Source organism: Oncorhynchus gorbuscha, linkage group LG06 (genome assembly GCF_021184085.1).
Source record: "Oncorhynchus gorbuscha isolate QuinsamMale2020 ecotype Even-year linkage group LG06, OgorEven_v1.0, whole genome shotgun sequence".
In the NCBI taxonomy this organism is placed as follows: Eukaryota; Metazoa; Chordata; class Actinopteri; order Salmoniformes; family Salmonidae; genus Oncorhynchus; species Oncorhynchus gorbuscha.
In genome coordinates, this window is record NC_060178.1 from 27,426,661 (window position 1) to 27,450,623 (window position 23,963).

Here is a 23,963-nt window from a genome sequence, read left to right on the forward strand (position 1 = left end):
AAGAACAAATGTTTAACCCATCGTCTGTTCCTCTGGCTTCTCCCTGCAGTTGGAGGAGAGGAGCAAGCAGACAGCAGCTCCCCTGCGGTGCATTGTGGCCTGTCTGCAGCCAGCTCGGTAGATGTGGCACCAGCGTATGAGGATGACTTTGTGTCGTCCCGTAGCAGCAGCGGCAGGAGCAGCCAGTCTAAGAAAGGATACAACGGATGCAGGTAAAGTGGTTTATACCACAGTCACTTGACTGGGTGTTGCTATCTGAATACCTCTCATGCAATTAAAACATAATTTGAAAATCCTGTAAAAATTATGGGAACCCGACCACAAGGTGGCACTAATGTCACATGGCTGGCTAGGAGTTCAACTCGACAGATGTGAGTTGTTGTTTTAGTAGTCTGTGGTGGTTTGATGCACATGATGTGGGTCTTGAAATATGGCTTATCTCGACGTCTCCTTGCAGCATCACCAGCGGGAACAGTCACTATGGCGAGTTGATGAGTCGCAGGTCCCCTTATGACACCCGGACTATAGACCTGCCATCCCATCACTCCTCAGGCTCCACTCCAGTATCTTCACCTCACTCAAAGGGCTCAGTGAAAAGGGGTGAGACTTACGCCACAAAATAAAATAACCACTTCCCTGAAATCAGACAGCCAAGTGACAATTTCTTACTAGTGTAAGTGTCTCCCATCTCTTTAGGCACTGCTTCAGACAAGAGTGATGCCACTCTGGTGGAGGAGCAGAGGAGCCCCTGCTCTCCGGGGTGGGAGAGCCTGTCTAGAGACTCAAGACGAGGAGGCTCAGCCTCTGAGAGAAGCTCCATCCACAGCCTGGTGAAGAGTGTGTACACTGACAGTACACTAGGGGGCGCACCAGGCCACTTACACTGCAGGTAAGGCGTTCCAGCCCAGACCACTTCTGAGGGGCTCAGGGGAATTCCCAGGAGCTTGAATATCCTCCTTGACCTTCAGTGATTACTGGTATTTCCTTCCTTCCTGAGCTTCTTGGTTGTCTTATAATCTCTGAGCACATTTGTGTGGGGATATTATTGCTGGCATATGGGCACAATGCCTCTTTCAATTACATGAGTTTCTGGTCTATTTGTTTCACTGTGCAGTTTCACTTCAGGTATGCAACACAATTTCCTTGTTAGCCAGCAGCCTACTACCCTGCATCCACTGCTGGCTTGCCTCTAAAGCTAAGCAGGGGTGGACCTCGTCGGTCCCTGGGTGGAAGACCAGATGCTGCTGGAGCGGTGTTCGAGGGCCAGTAGGAGGGCCTCTGGACAAAAAACAAATATCCCAATGCCCCAGAGCAGTGATTGGGGTCATTGCCCTGTGTAGGGTGCTCTCTTTCGGTTGGGACGTTAAACGGGTGTCCTGATTCTCTGTGGTCACTAAAGATCCCATGGCACTTATCGTAAGAGTTGTGGTGTTAACCCCGGCGTCCTGGCTAAATTCCAAATCTGACCCCACCATCATAGCCACCTAATTATCCCCAGCCTCCAATTGGTTCCTTCATCCCCCCCTCTCCCCTGTAAATATTCCCCAGGTCGTTGCTGTTCTCAGTCAACTTGCCTGGTAAAATAAGGGTGAATTAAATAAATTAAGTGGTCCTTGGCTTCCAAAGACCACCACTTATAATATTTACACATTTCAAGTGACTGGAGAGAATATTGGAGTAAACGTGGACACCACATCAGCTACAGTGTTCTTTCTACAGGGTCTCTTTGCCAACAGAAAGATGCATCTCACTCTGTCAGGCTTGAGCAGCGAATGAATGTGGTCTTTTCAGTTCAGTTCCCAATATTATGGGGTGGCCCATTTATATACACTGAGTGTACAAAATATTATGAACACTTTCCATGACAGACTGACCAGGTGAAGGCAGTGATCCCTTATTGATGTCACTTGTTAAATCCACTTTAATCAGTGTAGATAAAGAGGAGGAGACAGGTTAAATAGTTATTATTTTAGCCTTGAGACATGGATGTTATGTCTGCCACTCAGTGTTAATGGCCAAGACAAAAAAATCCAACTGCCTTTGAACGGGTTATGGTAGTAGGTGCCAGAGTCACTGGTTTGTCAAGGACTGCAACGCTTCTGGGTTTTTCTTGCTCGACAGTTCCCCGCGCGTATCAAGAAGGGCCCACCACCCAAAGGACATCAAGCCAACTTGACACAACTGTGGGAAGTATTGGAGTCAACATGAGCCAGCATCCCTGTGGAACACTTTCAACACCTTGTAGAGTCTGTCTCCACAACTTGAGTCTGTTTTGAGGGCAAAAGTGGGTGCAACTCAATATTAGGAAGGTGTTCCTCATATTTTGTACACAATTATATTTATTTTTGGGAATAGATTTAGTCATACCCAATGCATTTGATCAAAATTCACTACATCACCAAAAGTATATGGACACACCCCTTCAAATTAGTGGATTCGGCTATTTCAGCCACACCCATTGCTGACAAGGGTGTAAAATCGAGCACACAGCCATGCAATCGCAATAGACAAACGTTGGCAGTAGAATGTCCTTACTGAAGAGCTCAGTGACTTTCAACGTGGCACCGTCATAGGATGCCACCTTTCCAACAAATCCTTTCGGTGAATTACTGCCCTGCTAGAGCTGCCCCGGTCAGGTTTTTGGCTTCATGCTTCTTCTTTGCCATCAAATACACAAAAAAAATACAATATAATATGGCTGTGGTTTTCATGACTGATAATGCAAATTTGAGGCTCATTCTTAGCCTACATAACAAGGAATACTGAAGTAAAATTGACGTGCCACTTGCACATCGTATGGCTTTATCTAACTCAACACTCTAGAATGCTTATTTTGCTGTGGCTATAGATCTGGGCATTGAGGCTAAGAACTAATGATTCAAATGTGTTTAGGAAGTCTAGTGCAGAGTGCCAGGGAAAAATAGTATTTTGGCTGTTGCTCTGGTTGCGGCTGAAGGGTCTACAGCAGCCTGCCTCATGGCAGCCTAACACTGACTCTTTTGTTTGGGCAGCGAGGTTGTTAAATCTCCTCACTGCAAAATGGGCATGTTGCCAGGGAGTTTTTTTCTTCTCCTGGGACATTTGAGCCTCCCCAATGGTGTTTATTGTTTTTTATTTGCCCAGGTGGTAGATTCCCTCCATACCTTTGTCTGCTTGATGTGATAGCGATTACATTCAGGATCAAGTCCTTAATGCTGCAGTTGTTCTCTGGTAAGGTAAAGCACTGAGTACAATGGCGGTTGGAGCAGGAGAGATGCACCGCTGTCTACCATTCTGTTTCTAGCTAGGAAGCAGAAGCACATTATACTGTATCATCATGATTAGACGTCTTTGGGCATTTTTGTTTGGCTCAAAGCAGCACAATATGTTAATTGAAAGTTATTTTCTTCACTTACTGTATGTCTTAGGATGGCTTTCCTGGGGCCCCCTTAATTCTGTTAGTTCCTGGTTCTCCATTTCACCTTGTTAATTTAGTGTTCTGGCAGTATAGCACACATACCTGAACTGAATCAGTTGTTAATGTTCCATCTGTTATGTTTTACGTGTACTGTACGGGCCGATGCTCAAAAAAATAAAGGGAACTCTTAAACAACACAATGTAACTCCAAGTCAATCACACTTCTGTGAAATCAAACTGTCCACTTAGGAAGCAACACCGATTGACAATACATTTAACATGCTGTTGTGCAAATGGAATAGACAACAGGTGGAAATTATAGGCAATTAGCAAGACACCTTAAAGGAGTGGTTCTGCAGGTGGCGACCACAGACCACTTCTCAGTTCCTATGCTTCCTGGCTGATGTTTTGGTCATTTTTGAATGTTGGTGGTGCTTTCACTCTAGTGGTAGCATGAGACGGAGTCTACAACCCACACAAGTGGCTCAGGTAGTGCAGCTCATCCAGGATGGCACATGCGAGCTGTGGCAAGAAGGTTTGCTGTGTCTGTCAGCGTAGTGTCCAGTGCATGGATGCACTACCAGGAAACAGGCCAGTACACCAGGAGACGTGGATGGAGGCCGTAGGACGGCAACAACCCAGCAGCAGTACCGCTACCTCCGCCTTTGTGCAATGAGGAGCAGGAGGAGCACTGCCAGAGCCCTGCAAAATGACCTCCAGCAGGCCACAAATGTGCATGTGTCTGCTCAAACGGTCAGAAAAAGACTCCATGAGGGTGGTATAAGGGCCCGACGTCCACAGGTGGGGATTGTGCTTACAGCCCAACACTGTGCAGGACGTTTGGCATTTGCCAGAGAACACCAAGATTGGCAAATTCGCCACTGGCGTCCTGTGCTCTTCACAGATGAAAGCAGGTTCACATTGAGCACACGTGACAGACACTGTGGAGAACGTTCTGCTGCCTGCAACATCCTCCAGCATGACTGGTTTTGCGGTGGGTCAGTCATGGTGTGGGGTGGCATTTCTTTGGGGGGGCCGCACAGCTTTCCATGTGCTCGCCAGAGGTAGCCTGACTGCCATTAGGTACCGAGATGAGATCCTCAGACCCCTTGTGAGACCATATGCTGGTGCGGTTGGCCCTGGATTCCTCCTAATGCAAGACAATGCTAGACTTCATGTGGCTGGAGTGTGTCAGCAGTTCCTGCAAGAGGAAGGCATTGATGCTATATGGACTGGCCCGCCCGTTCCCCAGACCCGAATCCAATTGAGCACATCTGGAACATCATGTCTCGCTCCATCCACCAATGCCACGTTGCACCACAGACTGTCCAGGAGTTGGCGGATGCTTTAGTCCAGGTCTGGGAGGAGATCCCTCAGGAGACCATCCGCCACCTTATCAGGAGCATGCCTAGGCATTGTAGGGAGGTCATACAGGTAGGTGGAGGCCACACACGCTACTGAACCTCATTTTGACTTGTTTTAAGGACATTACATCAAAGTTGGATCAGCCTGTAGTGTGGTTTTCCAATTTAATTTTGAGTGTGACTCCAAATCCAGACCTCCATGGGTTGATACATTTGATTTCCTTTGATAATTTTTGTGTGATTTTGTTGTTAGCACATTCAACTGTAAAGAAAAAACTATTTAATAAGAATATTTAATTCATTCAGATCTAGGATGTGTTATTTTAGTGTTCCCTTTATTTTTTTGAGCAGTGTATAAAACACTTTCCATGACAGACAGACCAGGTGAATCCAGGCGAAAGCTATGATCCCTTATTGATGTCACTTGTTTAAAAATGATGTCAATTGACATTGAAATGACCAAAACCTAATCAAAACTGTGTAGGAATGATAATGAACTTGTATTTTATAGTCTCATCACTCTATCCAGCTTGTTAAGTCTTCGAATACTCGACAGTCAGGGAGCATCAGAAATTCTAAAAGCAATGGATGTGGGACTATATTTTGCAAATTTGACAGTGACTAAATAATATAAGAAATTTTAAGCGCGGCCCTCCGGACCTTGGTTAAGACTGAATGTAACCCGCGGGGCAAAATATGTTTGACACCCTTGGTTTAAAGCATAATCCACCACTTTTTCAAACGATAATCCAGCCTTCTTTAAGTTGACAGTTACAAATGGGAGTTTGTACGTTTTCAGAAAGCATGCATATGAATCAATTGTTTATTTTTCCTTCTCTTGGTTCCAGTGTGGGCTTGGACAGTAAGAAGTCCCCCAGAAGCCCTAGCCCGTCTCCAGCTGGCTCTCCGACAGACTCTAGTTCCCGTCGTGTGTCTCCAGGCAGCGCCTCCCTAGCCGGGGCAGACATCCTTAGTCTTGGGTCCGGCTGCCCTCACTCCTCAGCCCGCCCCAGCTCGTCCTCATCCCGGTCCGCTACACTGGGGGGCAGAGCAGAGCCCACGGCTGCAGGTATACCACCTAGAAACACCCGCTCAGCCGTTTTTGATAAATACTCTATTGCCGATCTACAACTTCCTTTGTTTCTATCCATCTCTCTGTTGTCCAGGTGAGCTCCACTACACCCCAGGGGTGTTGCAGCAGCGTATGTCTGCAGAGCTCCACTACCTGGAGTCTATAGAGGAGTCTGTGCGTCAGCTGGGCGACATGGAGCAGTTAAGGGGTGTGTCTCTGGCGCAGCAGGAAAGTGTCTCGCTTGCCCAGATACTCAAGGTGAGGGAGGCCCAACCCAACCAATCAGAGCACCTGAAGAGTGCTCACTTGTATGTATATGACTGCTTAGTATAGGCACTACTCCACTCTTGAAATGTTAGCTATTGGCATGTAGTCATGTTCTGGTGGTTTTCATTAACCTTTTTCCATAGGTCCTGACCTTTGACCTCTAACCTTTTCAGGCGCAGCAGCAGCGGCACGAGCGTGACCTTCATGAGTTGAAGGTGAAAGCAGAGCAGGAGGCGCTGGAGACCCAATGGCAGCTGGAGGAGACACGGCAGAAAGCAGCCAGGGTACTGCACACAGCACTGGCATTTAGAATGGGCAACTGCAGAATCCACGTACTTCTCACCTAGAGTTAGATCCATGCAGCAACTTGGTAGATTGTTGATCCTCTCGAGGGTGGCTTCATATTTGCCAACACCTTGAATATTTATGGAACTCAATCTACCTTCACTGCATGTAGTGTGAGAAAGGAGCTATTTTACTAGACGTGTGTAGGCTGTAGTGTCGTTCAGTAACAGAACTGTGTGTGTCGTTGCAGGCTCACGTGGAGCTGCAGGAGAACATGGCTCAGACCCAGCAGCAGTCTCTGGGAGGCATGCAGGAGGCCAACGCTAAGATGATCAGCCAACAGGCCGAGTCTGTACGCTATACGGCCGTAGCTGCCCACCAGATCAAAGAGGTCCGAACACTCTCGCTCTCCCCCTCCACTCTTGTCCCTACAGCCCGTCACTGGGCTTGGTTTGTTTCCTCACTGTTGCATGTATTTGCAAATGTCTGACTCTTGCTTCTCGACACAGTTTCTTTCAGTTGATATATTGCTCACTTAGTTGCTCTCTCCTCAGATGACGGAGCTGGCCTGTTCTCAGATCGGTGACCCTGTTGCTGCTCCCATCAGCACCCTGTTTGACCAGCAGAGGCAGCATCACCAGAGCTTCATGGGTGAGATGTCTTCTGCCAAGAACAAGACCGAAGAGCCCTTCTCCCTGGACAGCTGCTCTGACTCCACCCCCTCCAGGAGACCCAACATTAGGTACTGGAATTCACACTCTGGTGTTCCTCACAGACAGACACCGGGAGATGTTTCTCCTTGTCAGCATACTTTGCTTGGTCAGGTTAAACTTTATAGGCATGGCTAGATAAGCAATTGGTTTTCTCCCTCGCATGTCCTCTCTGCGTTGTACCCCCCAGTGGTGGAGAAAGCAGCCACTGGAGTCCCTCCCTGGCCTCCTATGAGAAGAGACAGAGGAGGAAGGTGGAGACGGGTAACAGCTCACTGGTGGAGGCTGTGACCCATACAGCAGCTGAAGACTCCATCCCCAGTGACCGTGTTCAGTCCCTACTGGGTGAGAAAGGTGAGGCCAGGGGTTCATAGCACTCATTGTGGGGATTGGAAGGGAGACATTATCACAAACAGGCAATGCATAATAATCGTTTGATGCATAAATAGCCTGAAGTCTCTTAGAAAGAGAAAACAATGTTCCTCTCCCCAACAATCTGTCCCCATAAAGACAGCGCCTCAGTGGGTACAGAGTCTCTGAAGTTTGACGAGTCCATGACGGAGGATGAAATTGAGGAGCGTTCGTTCCGCTCGCTGCTGCCCTCCGAGTCTCACCGGCGTGGAGTGTTGGAGAAGAATAGAGTTCCTCACGAGGAGTCAGATGATGTTCCCAGTCAGGAGAACCCCGCAGCACAGGACAGCTCCAAGGTTAGTTTGCCACCTCATTTCAATAACTGTAATGCTGGCAAGGTAGCAAGACTACTCAAATACATAATGATTGGCTGAAATCTTAGCACTTATCTAAAAGCTTAAATGTACTAGTTTACTTTGGGAGGTTTCTCCTTAAAGTCACCAGCGTATAATGCTTATCCACATTTAGCCCGATTTGACCGCAGTAATGATGAAATTATAGCTTCTGTCTAATATGTTGGCAGCAGCATTTGTCTTCGCTCTTAATGTCAAGCCACAGTGATAGCTCCCTGCCTCTCTGAAGGGTTCAGTATGCAGGATTGTGCCTAGCCATACTGACGCCTGGAAAGAGCTGCCTGCCTTTTAGGGCTCCACTGGCCATTGCATCAGAAAGCCTGCTCAACTCATTACTACCCTGGGCACAATCAACCCCGCTTAACTGGGTTCTGGGAGATTCCCTGCCTGGCTGTATCGTTCCCTCCCTGACCCATACCTGGTCCCCTCAAACACCGCAGGTGGAGGAGAGGTTGTGGTGCGGCTCGGAGAGGTTGTGGTGCGGCTCGGAGAGGTTGTGGTGCGGCTCGGAGAGGTTGTGGTGCGGCTCGGAGAGGTTGTGGTGCGGCTCGGAGAGGTTGTGGTGCGGCTCGGAGAGGTTGTGGTGCGGCTCGGAGAGGTTGTGGTGCGGCTCGGAGAGGTTGCGGTCACACCTGGATGCCACATGTAGGGATGATCTTGTACATACCTTGGCCTTCCTTGGCCTCAGGTGTTTTGACAGCGCTCTGGATACACTTTGGCGTTTACAACACTGATTCTATATCGCAACCACCAAGGCCAGCAGCCTCTCCCTCGCCTCAATTTGTTTGCCAGCTGGAGGGAGCATGTAACCAGTGGCCAGAATGATCTTCCATCTACCACTGTTTGCTCTCTGTGTATGCCTGGTTTCCTGACTGATAAGGCTTTGTGATGTGTTAGTGACTCATTGTTCCCGCTCCCGGCAGCAGGACGGCAGCATGCCCTTCTCCAGCGGACAGGACAGCTTCTCCAGGTTCACCATGGACATGGTGCGTCAGTACATGAAGGAGGAGGAGGTGCGCGCCCACCACCAGAGCTCCCTGCTGCGCCTGCGACAGAAGGCCCTTAAGGAGAAGACCAAGGCCGAGCTCGCCTGGCTGGAGCATCAGAAAAGGCACTGGTTTACTTTTATTAGGATCCATGTTTTCTGAATAAATATTGTCTCATTTTTTGTTTTGTTTTCCATCATACGAAAATGTGCGACTGAAATTCAGTAGAACACATTGACCAAAACTATTAGTCGAGTTTTGGTCATTGTGTTCTGTTGAAATTCTTTCGCATGAGGCACTTCTGTCCTCATTTTACATTCATGTTCTCACTGTTTCTCCTTTCTGACCTCATAGGCGCCTCAGAGACAAGGGTGAAGATGACAAGATGCCACCCATCAGAAAGAAGCAGAGAGGCCTACTGATGAAACTTCAACAGGAACAGGTAACGAACCAACAAAATCTCTGCCCATCTCACCTGCTCCCATCACTGCCCATCTGTAATGCTGAGTGACCATGACCTTTGACCCTGTCTGTGTGTGTTTCCAGGCGGAGATCAAGCGTCTGCAGGAGGCCAACAGGGCAGCCAGGAAGGAGAGGCAGCTGCTTCTCAAACAGCAGGAGGAGATAGCGAGAATGAGATACACCACCCTCAAGCTGAAGGAGCGCCTTAAGTGTGTCGGCCCCGGGGACACCCCACCGGTCAATACTACCACCTTCTTACATCATATTCATATCTGGGAATGTGTTATTTATGGAGATATTGAGCTAATCCTCAGAAAGAGATGCTTTGTGTTATATGCATTTGTCTAAAATAATACTGCATGGTTCCATTTATAATTTGAAAGGGTCTTGCGCTCTTCTTCATTTCTGGTGTGTGAGTGTGTAACCATCTATGTCCTCCAGGAGACTCCAGTGTCGGAGCACGTCGAAGGGACAACCTCCCCCAGTGCTGCGAAGACTGACGGGGACGTGCGCAGCGCCTCTCCTCTCTCAGTGTCTGGCAGTGAGACCAGCAGCATCATGCAGAAGCTCAAGAAGATGCGCTCTCACATGGATAAGAAGTAATTTAAACGTCTATTAACCTATTGACCTTAATGTCTTATTGGAAGTCTTTGTCATGGGCTCTTTTTTTTCTACTTCAGGGCTTATAATAAGATGGACACAATTTATACCAACTTTTAAACAGCTGAAATTACCATATTTGATAGCTTTATCTTTATGGGTGTTGTTGTTAACTTGTCTTAGACTGACGATCTAACAAAACCATATTGGGCATATCAATCACTAAAGATGGTTTCCTTTGTTAATCACAAGGAATTATGTACCAGCTTCAGAGCTTCTGTTATTGAGAATTATTTGATGGAAGTTGCTGTTGCCTTGTGAAAGTGAGGGATTGGCTTGACTAGAAACCTTAATTCTTCTGTGGTGTGGATATGAATATAAGCATGCTCCATGTCCTCTCTAGATCAGGGATCATCAACTAGATTCAGCCGCGGGCAGATTGTTTTTGTTTGCACAGAAAACCTGGGGGGGGGGGGGGGCATTTAAAACCACCTTGCGAACAGCCAGTTGGGGATCCCTGCTAAACATACATGTTAGTTATTCAGACTGCATCTTCTCCAAGCTCTGTACTTATTCCAAAATGTACCATATGTAGTGTAAAATGTCTGTCCGGTGTCTCATACAAGCAGCGAGGGCAGGTTTTTAGTCTTTTAACAATGTGTTCATGTGACTCTCGCGATGGTTAAACAGCCAGACCTGCACTCCGACTGACCTCATTCTTATGCTTTTGCATTCTGCAGTACAGGTCCTAACAAACGTTCAGTTGTTGTGGTGTTTAAGGATTTGTAACTTTCGTTCAATAGCAACGTGATCAGTACAAATTGTAGGCTGAGAGCAGAATGATTCCTTGAATTGAATAATCTACCAAAAAACATGAAGCTGAATGTACCCAATATCACAGCTAAAAGTGGGAGGTCACTGTCAATTTGAGCCTAGACTTTATTTTCTATAGGGAACTAACAAGCTGCTTGTAGTCACGCCTCTGTCTGCTTGCATTGGTCGTCTAACAACCTGCCATTTCGATATGTTAACACTCTCTTTTAATAACGCTCTAGTGTTGTTGTGGATCATAGTGAAGGTTAATGTGTGATTTAGCCAGTGTTTTAGTCTAATAAAGCCTAACTCAGGTTTTAGTTACCAGTACTTAAAAACAATTATCACCCACCACTACATTTGCAACTTTTTGCTAAAATAATCTAATCTCGCAAATTCCTCCACCCAGTGCATTTAATTAAGGAGAAGCACTATGTCCTCTGAGGTGCAACATGAGACAAAGGCCTTTTTAGGATTATAATTTATCAGTCTCTGGCACTGCCGCACGCTTTCACACATGGCTGCACATTCCTACACACCTGCTCTTTATTGGAGACCAGCTCCAAAGACACACATGCACATCTTGCCATGTCCTGGCCAACTCCTGATGAAAAGGACTGAGTTTTAATACCCCTCTAAGCTCTGCCACCAACACAAAACCCTGGCAGATTAACTACATTACTTCTCTTTGAATGAAACCATGAAACATTCAGTACAATTAAGCACATGCTTAACCACCACTGTATTCTCTCTCTAATTAGCCGTTTTCTCATTCTCCAACTCATATTTTGTGGGGTTTGTCCTGTGTCACGTGTCCTTGCTTTGTTTGGTTGTAGACACTGCTCTCCTGTTCACTACTACTTCTCTCCGTTTACGGCCCACCACTGGGCATCTCGCAGTGTCTGTTTCCCCTACCTCCAGCTGTTTATCTACATCCAGTTGGTCAGGTACAGTGCTGCTCTCGCCTCTCACTGCTGCCTCTCCTTCTCTGCCCCCTGTCCCAAGGACCATGCTTGTGTTCAGCTCCCGCCTCCCAATTTCCTTTTTTTTCCAGGAAGTGTGAAGTGAAAGCTTGAATAACACCCAATAGCATCCTGTTGGCAACACAAACCAGGCATTGCATGTACGTTCACAACCATATGCATGAAGGGGCACAGAAATTAAACAAGAAGTGAAAAAAACTAAAGGCATTTTTGCCAGTAATGAAATGACCTCACTCTGGTCTGCTAAGGTCAAAGGTCATATTCCTTTTAATACAGTTGGCCTGATTTGAACGAGACTCCCATTGAGCAGCGAGAGCTCTCCAATCTCTGTGGTGTTGCTTTGAGGGGCTCATTTAACTCATTCAGAGTGAATGAATCAGGATCTGCATGACTTTCTCATATTCATGTCACTCACTACGTTTGTTGAAGAAATGTCCAATGTCCAGAGTAAATTATAAGATATTAGGCTACACACCGTCCATGCAAAAGAAGCAGTGCCTTTGGCCGGGTGCTTTAGCATTGATAGAGGGGTTTAATCTGTTCAATGAGCCCAGTAAATCTTCACCGACGTTCCTGATTAGGTAACTGTTGCTTGTGATGGGCTAATGAGTATGTATTGCAAGTGGGCTTAATAGAATTGGGAGCACAGTCTAACCCAAAGCTGTACTAGTACGCGAAAGAGAGACAAGCGAACACAGTACTGTCTGGCACTTCTACTAATTATAGTCAACATGCAAAATAGCTGATTAACTTGCAGTGCATAATGAACCAGTTCTTTTCAATGTACATTATAAATCAAAGCAATGGAGAAACCATTTTGAAAGTATTTTCTTTCCGCAGTATACATGGGAAATGCATTTTGACTCTTGTGTTGTGTAGAGTTCATGTCGACGTTACTCCCATAGACATTTTGACTTACAATCTGCAATGTGTTTTCTTAACCATTGGTGCTCTTTGACTGATGTTTTGTGGGATGTCCTACAGTGATGTTAAGCCCTGGGGTCAAACCAACTGATTGAACCTAACTACTACTCTCTGTGCCTGTTTTATCCATTTTGATCAAATGTTTGTACTCTGTTGTTGGGGGAAGAGTTTGGATGACTTGTGCACTATGGTGTCAAAATTAAACCATGTCTGAGGTGTGTGGATCGTCCCGGAGGTTTTCAGTTTGCAGTGAAGATGGGCAGGGGGGTGTTTGGGTTGACTGGTTGGACTGCTGATGACTCCACTAGCTTCTGCGACGTTGCAATCATTTCACTGCTCCTCACACCAATTGCACCTACCATTCTTTGTGCTTTCTCTCCCTTCCTCCTGTCCTCCCCACCACCAGGTTCCTGACCAAGCGGGAGCAGGGTCTGATGCATCGGCGGAGGCACGCGGAGGAGCTGCTGGAGTGGAAGCAGAGGCTGGATGCTGAGGAGGCTGAGGTGAGGCAGATGGAGAAGCAGGCCCTGGCTGCCTGGGACAGAGAGCGTCCTAGAGACGGAGACCAGAGGTCAGATCACAGAGACTGCTCCAACGCCAGCCCCAATGCCAGCTCTGGCCAGCACGATCCTGAGGGAAAGACTGACAGAGGTGAGAGACCACTGTTGACAGACACTGAGCTATAGGCCTATTGTATGAGATGAAATTAGCACATGCTGTAGTATGCAGTAGTTTCTGTTTATTGCCTGTTATCCGGTATGAGTTTGCTTGCCTTGTGTCGTATACTTTTATGAAGGCAAGAACATCATACAGCAAGCTGCATATCCATATTTGAGGCTGCAGGTGTATTCATCTGCTCTTGACCTTTGTGTCTCTCCTCAGACTCTGTGAGTGAGGGTGACTACTCCCCAGTAGTGACTGGCTCCAGCGTGCACACAGAGCTCTCTGGGTCCCAGCAGCCAGACATCCCCTCCACTGATCAGCCTGGCTCTGTCTCTGAGCTGCCCTCCACCCAGCACAGCCCCTCCATCTACACCCAGGACTTAGACTCTCCCCCTGCGAGCAAGAGAGTAAGGCCCTGTGCTTGTTGTGGTGTCATGTTATCTATTACTACAGTAGAAATACGTTGATTACATTTGTTTATGAACCCTTCCATAAGATTAGATTGTTTTATTGTCCCACTCCCACACAAGAAAGCAACATGCACAGGGCCTTACTCTCTTGCTCACAGAGGGGGAGTGTAAGTCCTGGGTGTAGATGGAGGAGCTGTGCAAGGAATTGTATGAGTTACCAGAATCTGTCAACGCTCATGCTCCAAGTATTATCCCTCCTGAGAGAAAAGTGAGACTTTGTTAGCGCTCTTCCCATCAAATTTAATTTGTGACGTGCGCCGAATACAACAAGTGTACACTTTACCGTGAAATGCTTACTTACGAGTCCTTTCCCAACAATGCAGTAAGAAAATTAACAAATAGATACAAATAAAATATGAACACAATGAAATGTATGTCGTATCGGTAATAAATCAGTGTGCTGGAGTATGAGGTAATTGATAGATTGAGGGGGAATTGTAGGTTTGGTTAGGTGATTGAAGTACTATGTACATCTGGATAGGGGGTGAAAAGGAAAAAATCCCTGTAGCCATTTAATGAACTGTTGCGCAGTCTTATGGCTTGGGGGTAGAATCTGTTCAGGAGCCTTTTGGTCCCAGACTTGGCTCTCCGGTAACGCTTGCCGTGTGGTAGCAGAGAGAACCGACTATGACTTGGTTGGCTGGAGTCTTTGATTATTTTTAGGGCTTTCACCTGACCGCCTGGTTAGAAGGTCCTGAATGACAGAGAGCTCGGCTTCAGTGATGTACTGGGCCGCACGTACTACCCTCTGTAGCGCAATACGGTCGGATGCTAAGCAGTTGCCATACCAAGCGGTGATGCAGCCAGTCAAGATGCTCTCAATAGTGCAGCTGTAGAACTGTTTGAGGATCTGGGGGCCCGTGCCAAATCTTTTCAGCCTCCTGAGGGGGAAGAGGCTTTAGGCAGCTCAGTGAATGTCGGCCTTTGTCCAGGGTCCAGACTCAGTTGCTTCTTTCTCACTTTCCTTGTGCACAGTTAATGTGTTACTTGATTGTTATTTGAGTGTGACATTAATAATACTCGATTAACTTCCCTATTGGGTAAAGAGGAAAACACTTAAAAAATCACTTCTTTCATTCACTCCTGTGGGCTCATCTTATGGAGCTAGATGTCACTATAGTTATTTGGGGTTATTTAAATCATCTCAGGAATTTAGAAGCCACATGCAAATGAGATGTAAGCAGAAACACTCAAGTCTAAATGTCACAGAAAGGCATCTGTGCATGTACCGTTAGAGACACAGCCTTTTGAGTGTGTTTGTTTTTGTGTATGTGTGTGAGTTTTGGTGTGTCTTGGTTAGTTAGTCTGGGGCATGCTGTTGTGGTGAATGTGAGACTGTCCTGAATTCCCCTTGGGCCCTATCCTTTCCCTCTGTTGTACAGTCTCCTTCACCAAAAGCCAGCCTCAGCACTAACACACACCCAGAGGGCGGCAGCAGCAAGATGCAGCTCCGCTCCTCCTCCAGGACCTCCAGCCACGACCCCAAGGCCGCTGACACTCCCTCTGGCACACGCACAGGTGAGTTGGTCCCCTCTCTGGAGCAGTAGGGCCTCCAAAACGGGACAGCATTTTTATTTTCTGTTAGAGCTGTTGAAAAGCAGAGTCGAAAGAGGACTGACTGCAGGCATAATGTGATGCCGTAAGAAAAGGATTATGCGTGCAGTTCCCTGACACTCAACCTGCTTAGTTGTGTTATGGGAGTATGGAAGCTTCCCAGCCGTCACTGAGCTACCGTCATAGTCCTTTAAACTGTCGTTGCTGGTTCTGTTGTGCTATTATAGCGGACATCTCAATCATCAGATTTGTATCACTAACGTAACATGTGCAGGCATTTTTGGAGTAGCCTATGAATGTCCGGATGGACAAACCGCAAATAAATAAATATTTACTCCCCCTTCTGAGAATTTGAGTTCAGTAGTTCTAAGTTGGATTACTTTATACTAATCAGTCTGGCATGGATTTAGCATTCTAACTGTACTTATTGTGTCACACAGAGCCTATGTCAGATCAGAGCGACATTGAGAGCCGTATCCGTGCCCTCAAAGAGGAGCTGCGCAAACGCAAGTCTGTGGTGTACCAGCTGAAGAAGGAGCAGAAGAAGAGGCACAAAGAGCGTCTGAAAGCCCAGGAGGCCAGCCTACTGAAGCAGCTAGAGGTCCGTGTATATCAGAGAATCCTAGCCTGCCCTGCTCCATTCAATGAGCAATAACAAGAACAGTGACCTACTTTGGGCTTTGTTTGTTTCCTTATGTCTAGTCCTACAATTATTTCATTGAGAAGACGGAGACTGAGTTGAGTAAGGAACCGGACTCGACACCTGCTGCCAAGCCTCAGATCCTGGCCCCCACCTCAGCCACAGAGAAGCCCAAGATTAAACCACCACCTCCTGACAGGTACACCAACGTACTAACTATGTGTATGTTGCACAAACTGATGAATTGGTCCATCTTCATCTAAACATGTTTTTTTTCCTCTCCAGACCTGAAACCGACTGGAAGGTTGTCTCTGACTCAGAGAAAGCTGAGAAGACACTTCCACATTCTCCAGTTGAACAAGGTGGGTTGTGCATTGTCAAGAAGTGTATTTCTTCACGTTGACATCTGTGCCCATACTGTGATAACACAAGTTGTTCCATGTTTTGTTGTCAGATGACCTCACAACATCCGGGCTCAGTAAATATTCAGCATGGCATGAGGAGTCCTCAGACAAGGACCCCCCTACTGTCACCCCTACTCCAGTGTATGGGAGTCCAGAGCACACCAACACTCTGAGGGGCCTGCTGTCCCCAGAGCCTCTCCCCAGGCAGCCCTCTGAGGGGGCACTCCCCCTGAAGGAGCCAGCCAGGCCACAGGCTACCGACTCTGGGGATGAGCGTGTCGTCTCTAGCCACCAGTCAGAGGTCATGGAGGAGCTGGACTCTGTGAAGTCTGAAGGAACTGAGCACACTCAGTCACGCTCTGAAGACCATCACTTTGACCATCTACTCAAACTTGACCTAGAGCTCAGCCCAAGTTCCCAGCAGCACCATTCTCTGTCAGAACATGTTTCCTCAGAGAAAGGAGAACAAGGGATTTCCCTGATAAGCAGTCTTGATGTTGATGAGATATCTGCTAAGTCACCATCCCCCATCAAAGAGCGAGCCTACACCCCTGAGTCTGATGTCTTGTCATCAAAGGGTGACTTTTCAACTAAGGGTAAGGATGCCTCTCCTCCTTCAGCTGATGGTTATCATGAAGACTTTGAAATCTCAGTGGAGTCGTCACTCAGGGAGGAAAACCAAGGCTCCAAACCTACCTCACCATCCCGCCAAGAGACCAGAGAAGCTTCCCACAGCAGGTCCCCCTTCTACAGTAGTGAGGAGGAGATTGGTGAGGAGCCAAGTGGAAGATCTGGAGCTCCTGGTGGCAGTCCTCACTCTGAAAGACTTCTTGACCTGCAGAGCCAAACCAAGGATTCCCAGGTCATTAGTTCAAACTGCTCCCCAACTATCTCCCCTTCCCAGGCCCCACTTTCACCAGCACTGGATGAAATGCCTAACTTCGTCATTGGAGACAGGGTTTTAGTGAGCAACGTCCAGCCTGGTACGCTTAGATTCAAGGGCCACACCAGCTTTGCCAATGGCTTCTGGGCTGGAGTGGAGCTGGACAAGTCTGAAGGAAGCAACAATGGCACCTACGATGGGGTGGTGTACTTTGAGTGTGAGGAGGATCATGGCATCTTCGCTCCTCCGGACAAGATCTTCTGTATGCCAGAGAAGTTTGAGATCTATGTGGACACCACAGAGGGCGAGGACTCGTTCCTTGACCACCAATCTGAAAACGAGCCAAAGAAATGGAACTTTGAGGAGGAAATGCACGAAAGCAATCTGCAAAATAAAAGAGGGAGTGTATCTCAGCGTAATCGTTCTGAAGACAACGGACCTACTGATGTGAATGATGATTCAGCTGAACACCAGAAAAACTTGATCAACTTACATGAGTTCAAAGAGGGAGAATATTCAATGTCCAATAAAAGAACCAAGACCATCATTCTGGACCTTGAAGATGTACCTACCAGTCTCTTCATCACTGACATAGACCGTAAGATATCTCTTGATGAGACCTCTACCATCATTGAGAGGAATGGCCTAGATGCCCATCAGAAATCTACTCCAGAGCAGACCGTGGGGAAAGACACCCTCGGTGCTTTTGCAGATAAGCTTCTCAACAACTTCATGAAAGACGCTGTGAAGCAATTCGCACAGATCAGAAAGGCCAAAGAAGAGAAGATATCAGCTGTTAATCAAATGAAAGATGACCTTTTTAATGAAGAGGGTAGGGAAACGGTCTCCCAAGCTCACGTTGTGGCACAGAGAGATGGTCTGCCCTTCTTCCTAGATGAGGAGCAAGTGTCGTCTCCAGAACTCTGTAACCGGCCGGTGAGTTTTGATCCCATTTTGAGACGGTTAGAGTAAATGTTCGAAGTGTTAAAATATACAGTATTTTCTTCAGATAATGTGATAACCTGCAATCACATCATGTGTAATGCATTTCATTTATGATATTTTCAGCTAAAGTACTTCAAAGAGCTGATTTGTCTTAGTAAATGATTAAACAGAACTGATTACATTGCTGTAGGGGAATGGATCAATAATTGAGCTTAGCAGCACTGTTGATGAACATCCAGAGTTGATTTGACCTCAAAATACCCTTTTTGTGGATTTGTTTGAGTCCAAAGGTCAAACAACAACTTTGACCAATGTGCTTATCTATGCTGAATGTATAAAACATTATGAAAACCTGCACTTTCCATGACAGACTGACCAGGTGAATCCCAGTGAAGTCTATAATCCCTTATTGATGTCACTTCTTCAATGCAGATGAAGGGGAGGATATGGGTTAAAGAAGTATTTTTAAGCCTTTAGACAATTGAGACATGGATTGTGTATGTGTGCCATGGGGTGTACTCCCATAACACAGGGTGTATGGGAAAGACAAAATATTTAAGTGCCTTTTGAAGGGTTGTGGTAGTAGGTGCCAGGCGCACTGGTTTGTATCAAGAAGTGCAACGCTACTGGATTTTCCACGCTCAACAGTTTCCCGTGTGTATCAAGAATGGTCCACCACCCAAGGGACATCCAGCCAACTTGACACAACTGTGGGAAGCATTGGAGTCGACATGGGCCAAAATCCCTGTGGAACACTTTCGACACATTGTTGAGTCTAAGCCCTGACGAATTGAGGCTGTTCTGAGGGCAAAAGGTTGTGCAACTCAATATTAGGAAGGTGTTCTTAATGTTTTGTACACTCCGTGTATATCCATTTCAATTTGGTGCTCTGTTTTCTTTTGTTATGTAAATATTTATGCCAGTAGAAGTAAAAAATTCATCTTAGATTTTCTTAGGGTTTTCACTTAGTGACTCTTGTCCTTACTCTGTATCCATAGGAGAGTCCAGTGTTGGGGGCTAGTGGTCAGGAAGAGTTGACCAAGCGTCTGGCAGAGCTGGAGTTGAACCGGGAGCTGCTGGATGAACTGGGGGACGAGCAGGACTGGTTCGATGAGGATTATGGCCTCAGCTCTCGTAGAGAGCAGCAAAAACGGAAACAACAGCTGGAGGAGGGGGGACTGTCAGTAAACCTGGCTGACCAGGTGAAGACCCCACCCAGACCAGAGCTGCCCCGGCAGCCCAAGCTCCCTGAGCAGCCTGCCATGGTGGTGCCCCACTCCGCCCCGAAGGTGGAGAAGCTGGTCGACGCTGCCACCCAGGAGATCTGGAACCAATCTAAACTGGGCCAGGGCACACAGACTCTCACTGGGCTCCCAGTCCCTAAGCCTTCAGAGGAGTTCCTGGGATGCGATGGCAAGGATCAAGAAAGTCAATGTGTTCGCAGCTACAGACAGGTAAGGACACATTGAAAAGAGATGACCCATGTCATGTATTGAAATGTATCCACTGACATTTGCTTATTATCTGCAGGCTGTATATGACTTAACGTGGGAGATCATCCAGGAGATCTTTGCAGAGGATCCTAACGCCCATCAGCCTCAGTGGGTCAAGCCTCGACGCATGAACTCCTCGTACTTCCATAGAGTAAAGAGCCCTGGCGACATCACCAGAGTTCAGGTGTGTATGTGAAACCGACGTCAGTGTGCTGCTAACAGTATAGCTTCCTCCACTGTCCCTGTTCCATACCAGGCTCAAACTAGTGGTGTTCTGCTCGCAAACACATGTGACTGCCCTCCTTGACAACGTACCAAGCAATTGAGCTATAGAAAAAGCTCTGTATCGATGGCTCCATTGGCAACATTTCAAGCTAGCTGTGGAGTGATCTTACGCCACGTTCATAACTCTTGTTACATATGCCACGCTTATGGTGCCCATCTAAAGTAAAATCTCGTCTTCCAGGCGTTCATCACCACAGAGGTGTTGAAACTGTATAGCCTGAAGAAAGACCTCAACCAGAAAACAGATTGGCAGAAGATGCTGAAATTCGGAAGGAAAAAACGGGATCGAGTAGATCATATTCTGGTAAGAGCATTAAACAGTGAAGCTTTAGGGGTGACTCGTTCTGAATTCAAGAAGTCCTTTATTTTATGAATTACCCGACTAATGTCAAGTGTATTTTCTGGTAGTGAGATGTCTTGTATGCATTTTCAGGTCCAGGAGCTTCATGAGGAAGAGTCTCTGTGGGTGAACTATGATGAGGATGAGCTCTATGTCAAGATGCAGTTGGCTGACGGTATCTTTGATTCGTTGATAAAAGACACAGCAGAAGTTCTCACACAAATTCAGGAGAAGAGATTGAAAAGAGCCCTTTCCTGAGCTTTTAAGCCCCCATTGTAAACCCATCTTCCACCAGACAGTCCCTCCCACAGCCAATGTGCCAATGATCTCCAGATGCCTTCAGTTCAGTCAAACTGGTACCCCTCTGCAACACAGCTTTGGACTAGCTAATTTTGGATCTACCACATGTCTTACACCAAACATCTTTGATCCAGCCTTCAACCAACATGTAAAGCCTCCCATGCTGGTTGCCCTGTTCATGTCCAGTCAAAGATGGAGTGGATCTTGTTTCCCATTAAATTCATCAATGCTGCTAAATTGACTGTTCCATGGCTCATGAACTCAAGACCGTATTGAGGAGCAGTCTGGGTCATCTAATAATAGGTGATGAGAAGATTTCTATGTCAAGTGTGGAAGTCATTGGGGTTATCAGGTTGTATAAAAATGAAATATTTTGCCTTTTGTATTGTGCTATTTATTGTATGGAAAATATTTCGATTATGGTTTTGTTGTTGAAAGCAAACTTGCTGTTAACAGGTTTTCGAAACAAATTACTTCAGCATTTTGTAAAATAATGATGAAATAACAAAGCACAAAAAGAAATGTGAATGTAGAAATGGCAATACATTGTATAGGGAGAGAGTGAAAAATAAATTAAAATCTACCTTTTTGTATTTAATATTTAAGAATCCAAATATTAGTAATTGATGGGTTTAAACACTGTCCTTTTTCTAACATGTTTTTTGCCTCGTAACTAGTGTATTGGCAAGGAGAACAGATGCCTAGAGGTTCTACCTGGTTAGATTGGAAACCAGCCTGTCACGCTGGATTCAAGCCTTAAAATTGGCCTTTTACCTGATTCAGTTAGTGTCTCCTTTTTTTGTTCTGTATGATTATGGATTGCCACACTCAAAAGCAACAACACAATTTACAGTTCTTAGTTGATGTCTCTACTCTTATGTACCTCCTTTATTTGAATGATATTTACATATACAGTACATACCTTTTCATAAATACCTAAAGGAAAAGTATTTTTCCAACTGGGTTAAACTTCAGCCTCTGCCTTGTTCAGTGTTTACCTAAGCATAGTTCTAACCAGAGAACACCCTTTGAAATCCCCCCTTTTGCTCACAGACTCGGTATTGCATTTCTAATGGTTCTAAGGTAGCATGACTCAAATGCCATTTATGGTAGGGTAAATGTATTATGCCTTTGGGTGTCACTGATGATGCACTTCTGACTTACTGCAATGGAACCTAATGTTCTCTCCATTCGTCACGTACACAATGGCTTTAGCAGCATGGTAGCAAGTGTGAGTCATTGATTCATTTGTGTGGGTCCTAGCATTCAACAACAATGTTCAAGGGCTTATTCTGTCCTCTCATCAGATACTTTAGTCCAAGAATGCTGTGATGTACAAATGAATTTAGCATGCACGGTGATGCTTGTCAATTGTCATTTTGTTTAGACAAGTGACCTTAATGGTGGGAATGAAAAGTAGTTTCCATGCCAATTTGCATTTTTACAACCACTGTTATTTTACCAGAAGGAGTAGATTAACTGTCTATTGTGAATTTGCATTTTACCTCTGCTGTTATTTTACCAGAAGGAGTAGATAAACTGTTAACTGTCTATTGTGAGATGTTGAACTGTACATTTCCCTTTAATACCCATTTCTCCATGATCTGCCCCATGTTGTGTGGTATGACAAAATAGTGATGTGATTTAATACATAGTAAATTAATTTCCACAGGGCTGAATTGCAGCCCCCCTGTAGAATGGTGAGAATAATCTGAATTGATTGTAGCTGGTGGATGTAATGTCCCATTTATAACTATGCAGTATTTGTTGGTTGGGTACATTGTTTTATGTTTGGATCATACAAGTCAGCTTTGTAGTCTTGTGGAAAAATTGCAATGTAACCAATACGCCTCCAGACAGTTTTCAAACTGCTGTCTGTAGTAGGTTTGTGTTGGCCCTTGCTGTGAAGATGGGTAATTCTAACTCCAAAGCAAAAATGTATATTAGGCTAAAATGATTTGATTATGAAATTGAGTACACTAGAGATCTTTTTGCATCTTTTAAAGTGTATGAATATTTAGAATGTACTACTGTCCGAGACGCAGCTACACTAGACTTGTGAATTGTTTTATGGGGTGTAAATATACTAGAACAGTTCCCTATTGGATCTGACTCACTATTGAACCTGGAAGATTTTTGTCAAATAAACATTGTTCACATTGCAGATATGTATATAGTATACATATATTTTAACTAAATTGAATGTTGGAGTTGTAAATAAAGCTTTATTTCCAAATATTAAATGCCTGCTATAACTTGCAAAAATCATCCCTAGCACAGTGCCTCAAGTACGTTTGGCCAAATGTGGTTTTCCTTTAAAAAAATTTGCCTTATTATTTTTCCCAATTTGAGTGATTTTCATAAGTGTATTATTATAAACAAAGCTGCAGGACTTCCTCACTGTGTCCTGTTGCACCCTGAGTTATACCCCACACGTTATCACAATGCAGACTCATCACCTCAGCCTTTGATTGTCATTAGCTTGTGGAAGTAGAATATGACAAGCATTATTAAAGTACAGTAAAGCTCATACATTGAAAATGTAACCCATACAATTTACTTTTATAACTATACAGAGCAAAAATATAACTCGATATTACTGAGTTACTGTGTATAAGGAGATCAGTCAACTGAAATAAATTCATGTTAAATCTAATCTATAGATTTAACATGATTGGGCATGGTGTGGGCCTGGGAGGGCTTTTGGGCCCACCCACGGGGGAGCCAGGCTCAGCCAATTAGAATGAGTTTTTACCCACAAATGGGCTTTGTTACAGACAGAAATACTCCTCAGCAGCCCCTCCCTCCAGATGATCCCGCAGGTGAAGAACCCGGATGTGGAAGTCCTGGGTTGGTGTGGTTACACGTGGTCTGCCGTTGTTCGGCCGGTTGGACATACTACAAAATTATCTAAAATACCGTTGGAGGTGGCTTATGGTAGAGAAATTAACATTACATTCTCTGGCAACTGCTATGGTGGACATTCCTGCAGTCAACATGCCAATTGCACGCTCTCTCAATCTGTGGCATTGTGTTGTGTAACAAAACAGTACATTTAAGTGGCCTTTTATTGTCCCTAGCACAAGGTGCAGCTGTGTAATGATCATGCTGTTTAATCAGCTTCTTGATATGCCAAACCTGTCCGGTAGAAATTGGCAAAGGAGAAATGCTCACTAACAGGGATGTAAACAAATTTGTGCACAACATTTGAGAGAAATAAGCTTTTTGTGGGAATCGAACATTTCTGTGATCTGGGGTTACAAATTGGATGTTCAAATCCTGGATTGGAAAAAACACTTTCTGATAAGTCAAGTGATAAAGACAGATGCAGCTGGTAATGGTTGATTGGCCAGACAGTA

General features: G+C 45.6%; 1 protein-coding gene across 1 annotated transcript in view; it reads left to right on the forward strand.

The window, feature by feature from the left end:
• The window catches only part of LOC124038656 (centrosome-associated protein 350-like), a 61,871-nt gene extending 38,942 nt beyond the window's left edge, over window positions 1-22,929 (forward strand). The window contains exons 11-35 of the mRNA XM_046354760.1: window positions 50-212; window positions 458-600; window positions 697-889; window positions 5,610-5,830; window positions 5,928-6,091; window positions 6,274-6,384; window positions 6,636-6,776; window positions 6,940-7,127; window positions 7,286-7,449; window positions 7,606-7,802; window positions 8,783-8,970; window positions 9,200-9,287; window positions 9,392-9,544; window positions 9,749-9,906; window positions 13,034-13,278; window positions 13,510-13,697; window positions 15,143-15,278; window positions 15,755-15,915; window positions 16,017-16,153; window positions 16,240-16,316; window positions 16,409-18,177; window positions 19,185-19,640; window positions 19,717-19,863; window positions 20,146-20,268; window positions 20,398-22,929. Of these exons, the coding sequence (XP_046210716.1) occupies window positions 50-212; window positions 458-600; window positions 697-889; window positions 5,610-5,830; window positions 5,928-6,091; window positions 6,274-6,384; window positions 6,636-6,776; window positions 6,940-7,127; window positions 7,286-7,449; window positions 7,606-7,802; window positions 8,783-8,970; window positions 9,200-9,287; window positions 9,392-9,544; window positions 9,749-9,906; window positions 13,034-13,278; window positions 13,510-13,697; window positions 15,143-15,278; window positions 15,755-15,915; window positions 16,017-16,153; window positions 16,240-16,316; window positions 16,409-18,177; window positions 19,185-19,640; window positions 19,717-19,863; window positions 20,146-20,268; window positions 20,398-20,562 (5,876 nt within the window). The 3' untranslated portion in view covers window positions 20,563-22,929. The remainder of the gene's footprint in view (window positions 1-49; window positions 213-457; window positions 601-696; window positions 890-5,609; window positions 5,831-5,927; window positions 6,092-6,273; window positions 6,385-6,635; window positions 6,777-6,939; window positions 7,128-7,285; window positions 7,450-7,605; window positions 7,803-8,782; window positions 8,971-9,199; window positions 9,288-9,391; window positions 9,545-9,748; window positions 9,907-13,033; window positions 13,279-13,509; window positions 13,698-15,142; window positions 15,279-15,754; window positions 15,916-16,016; window positions 16,154-16,239; window positions 16,317-16,408; window positions 18,178-19,184; window positions 19,641-19,716; window positions 19,864-20,145; window positions 20,269-20,397) is intronic.
• Window positions 22,930-23,963: the final 1,034 nt, after the last annotated feature.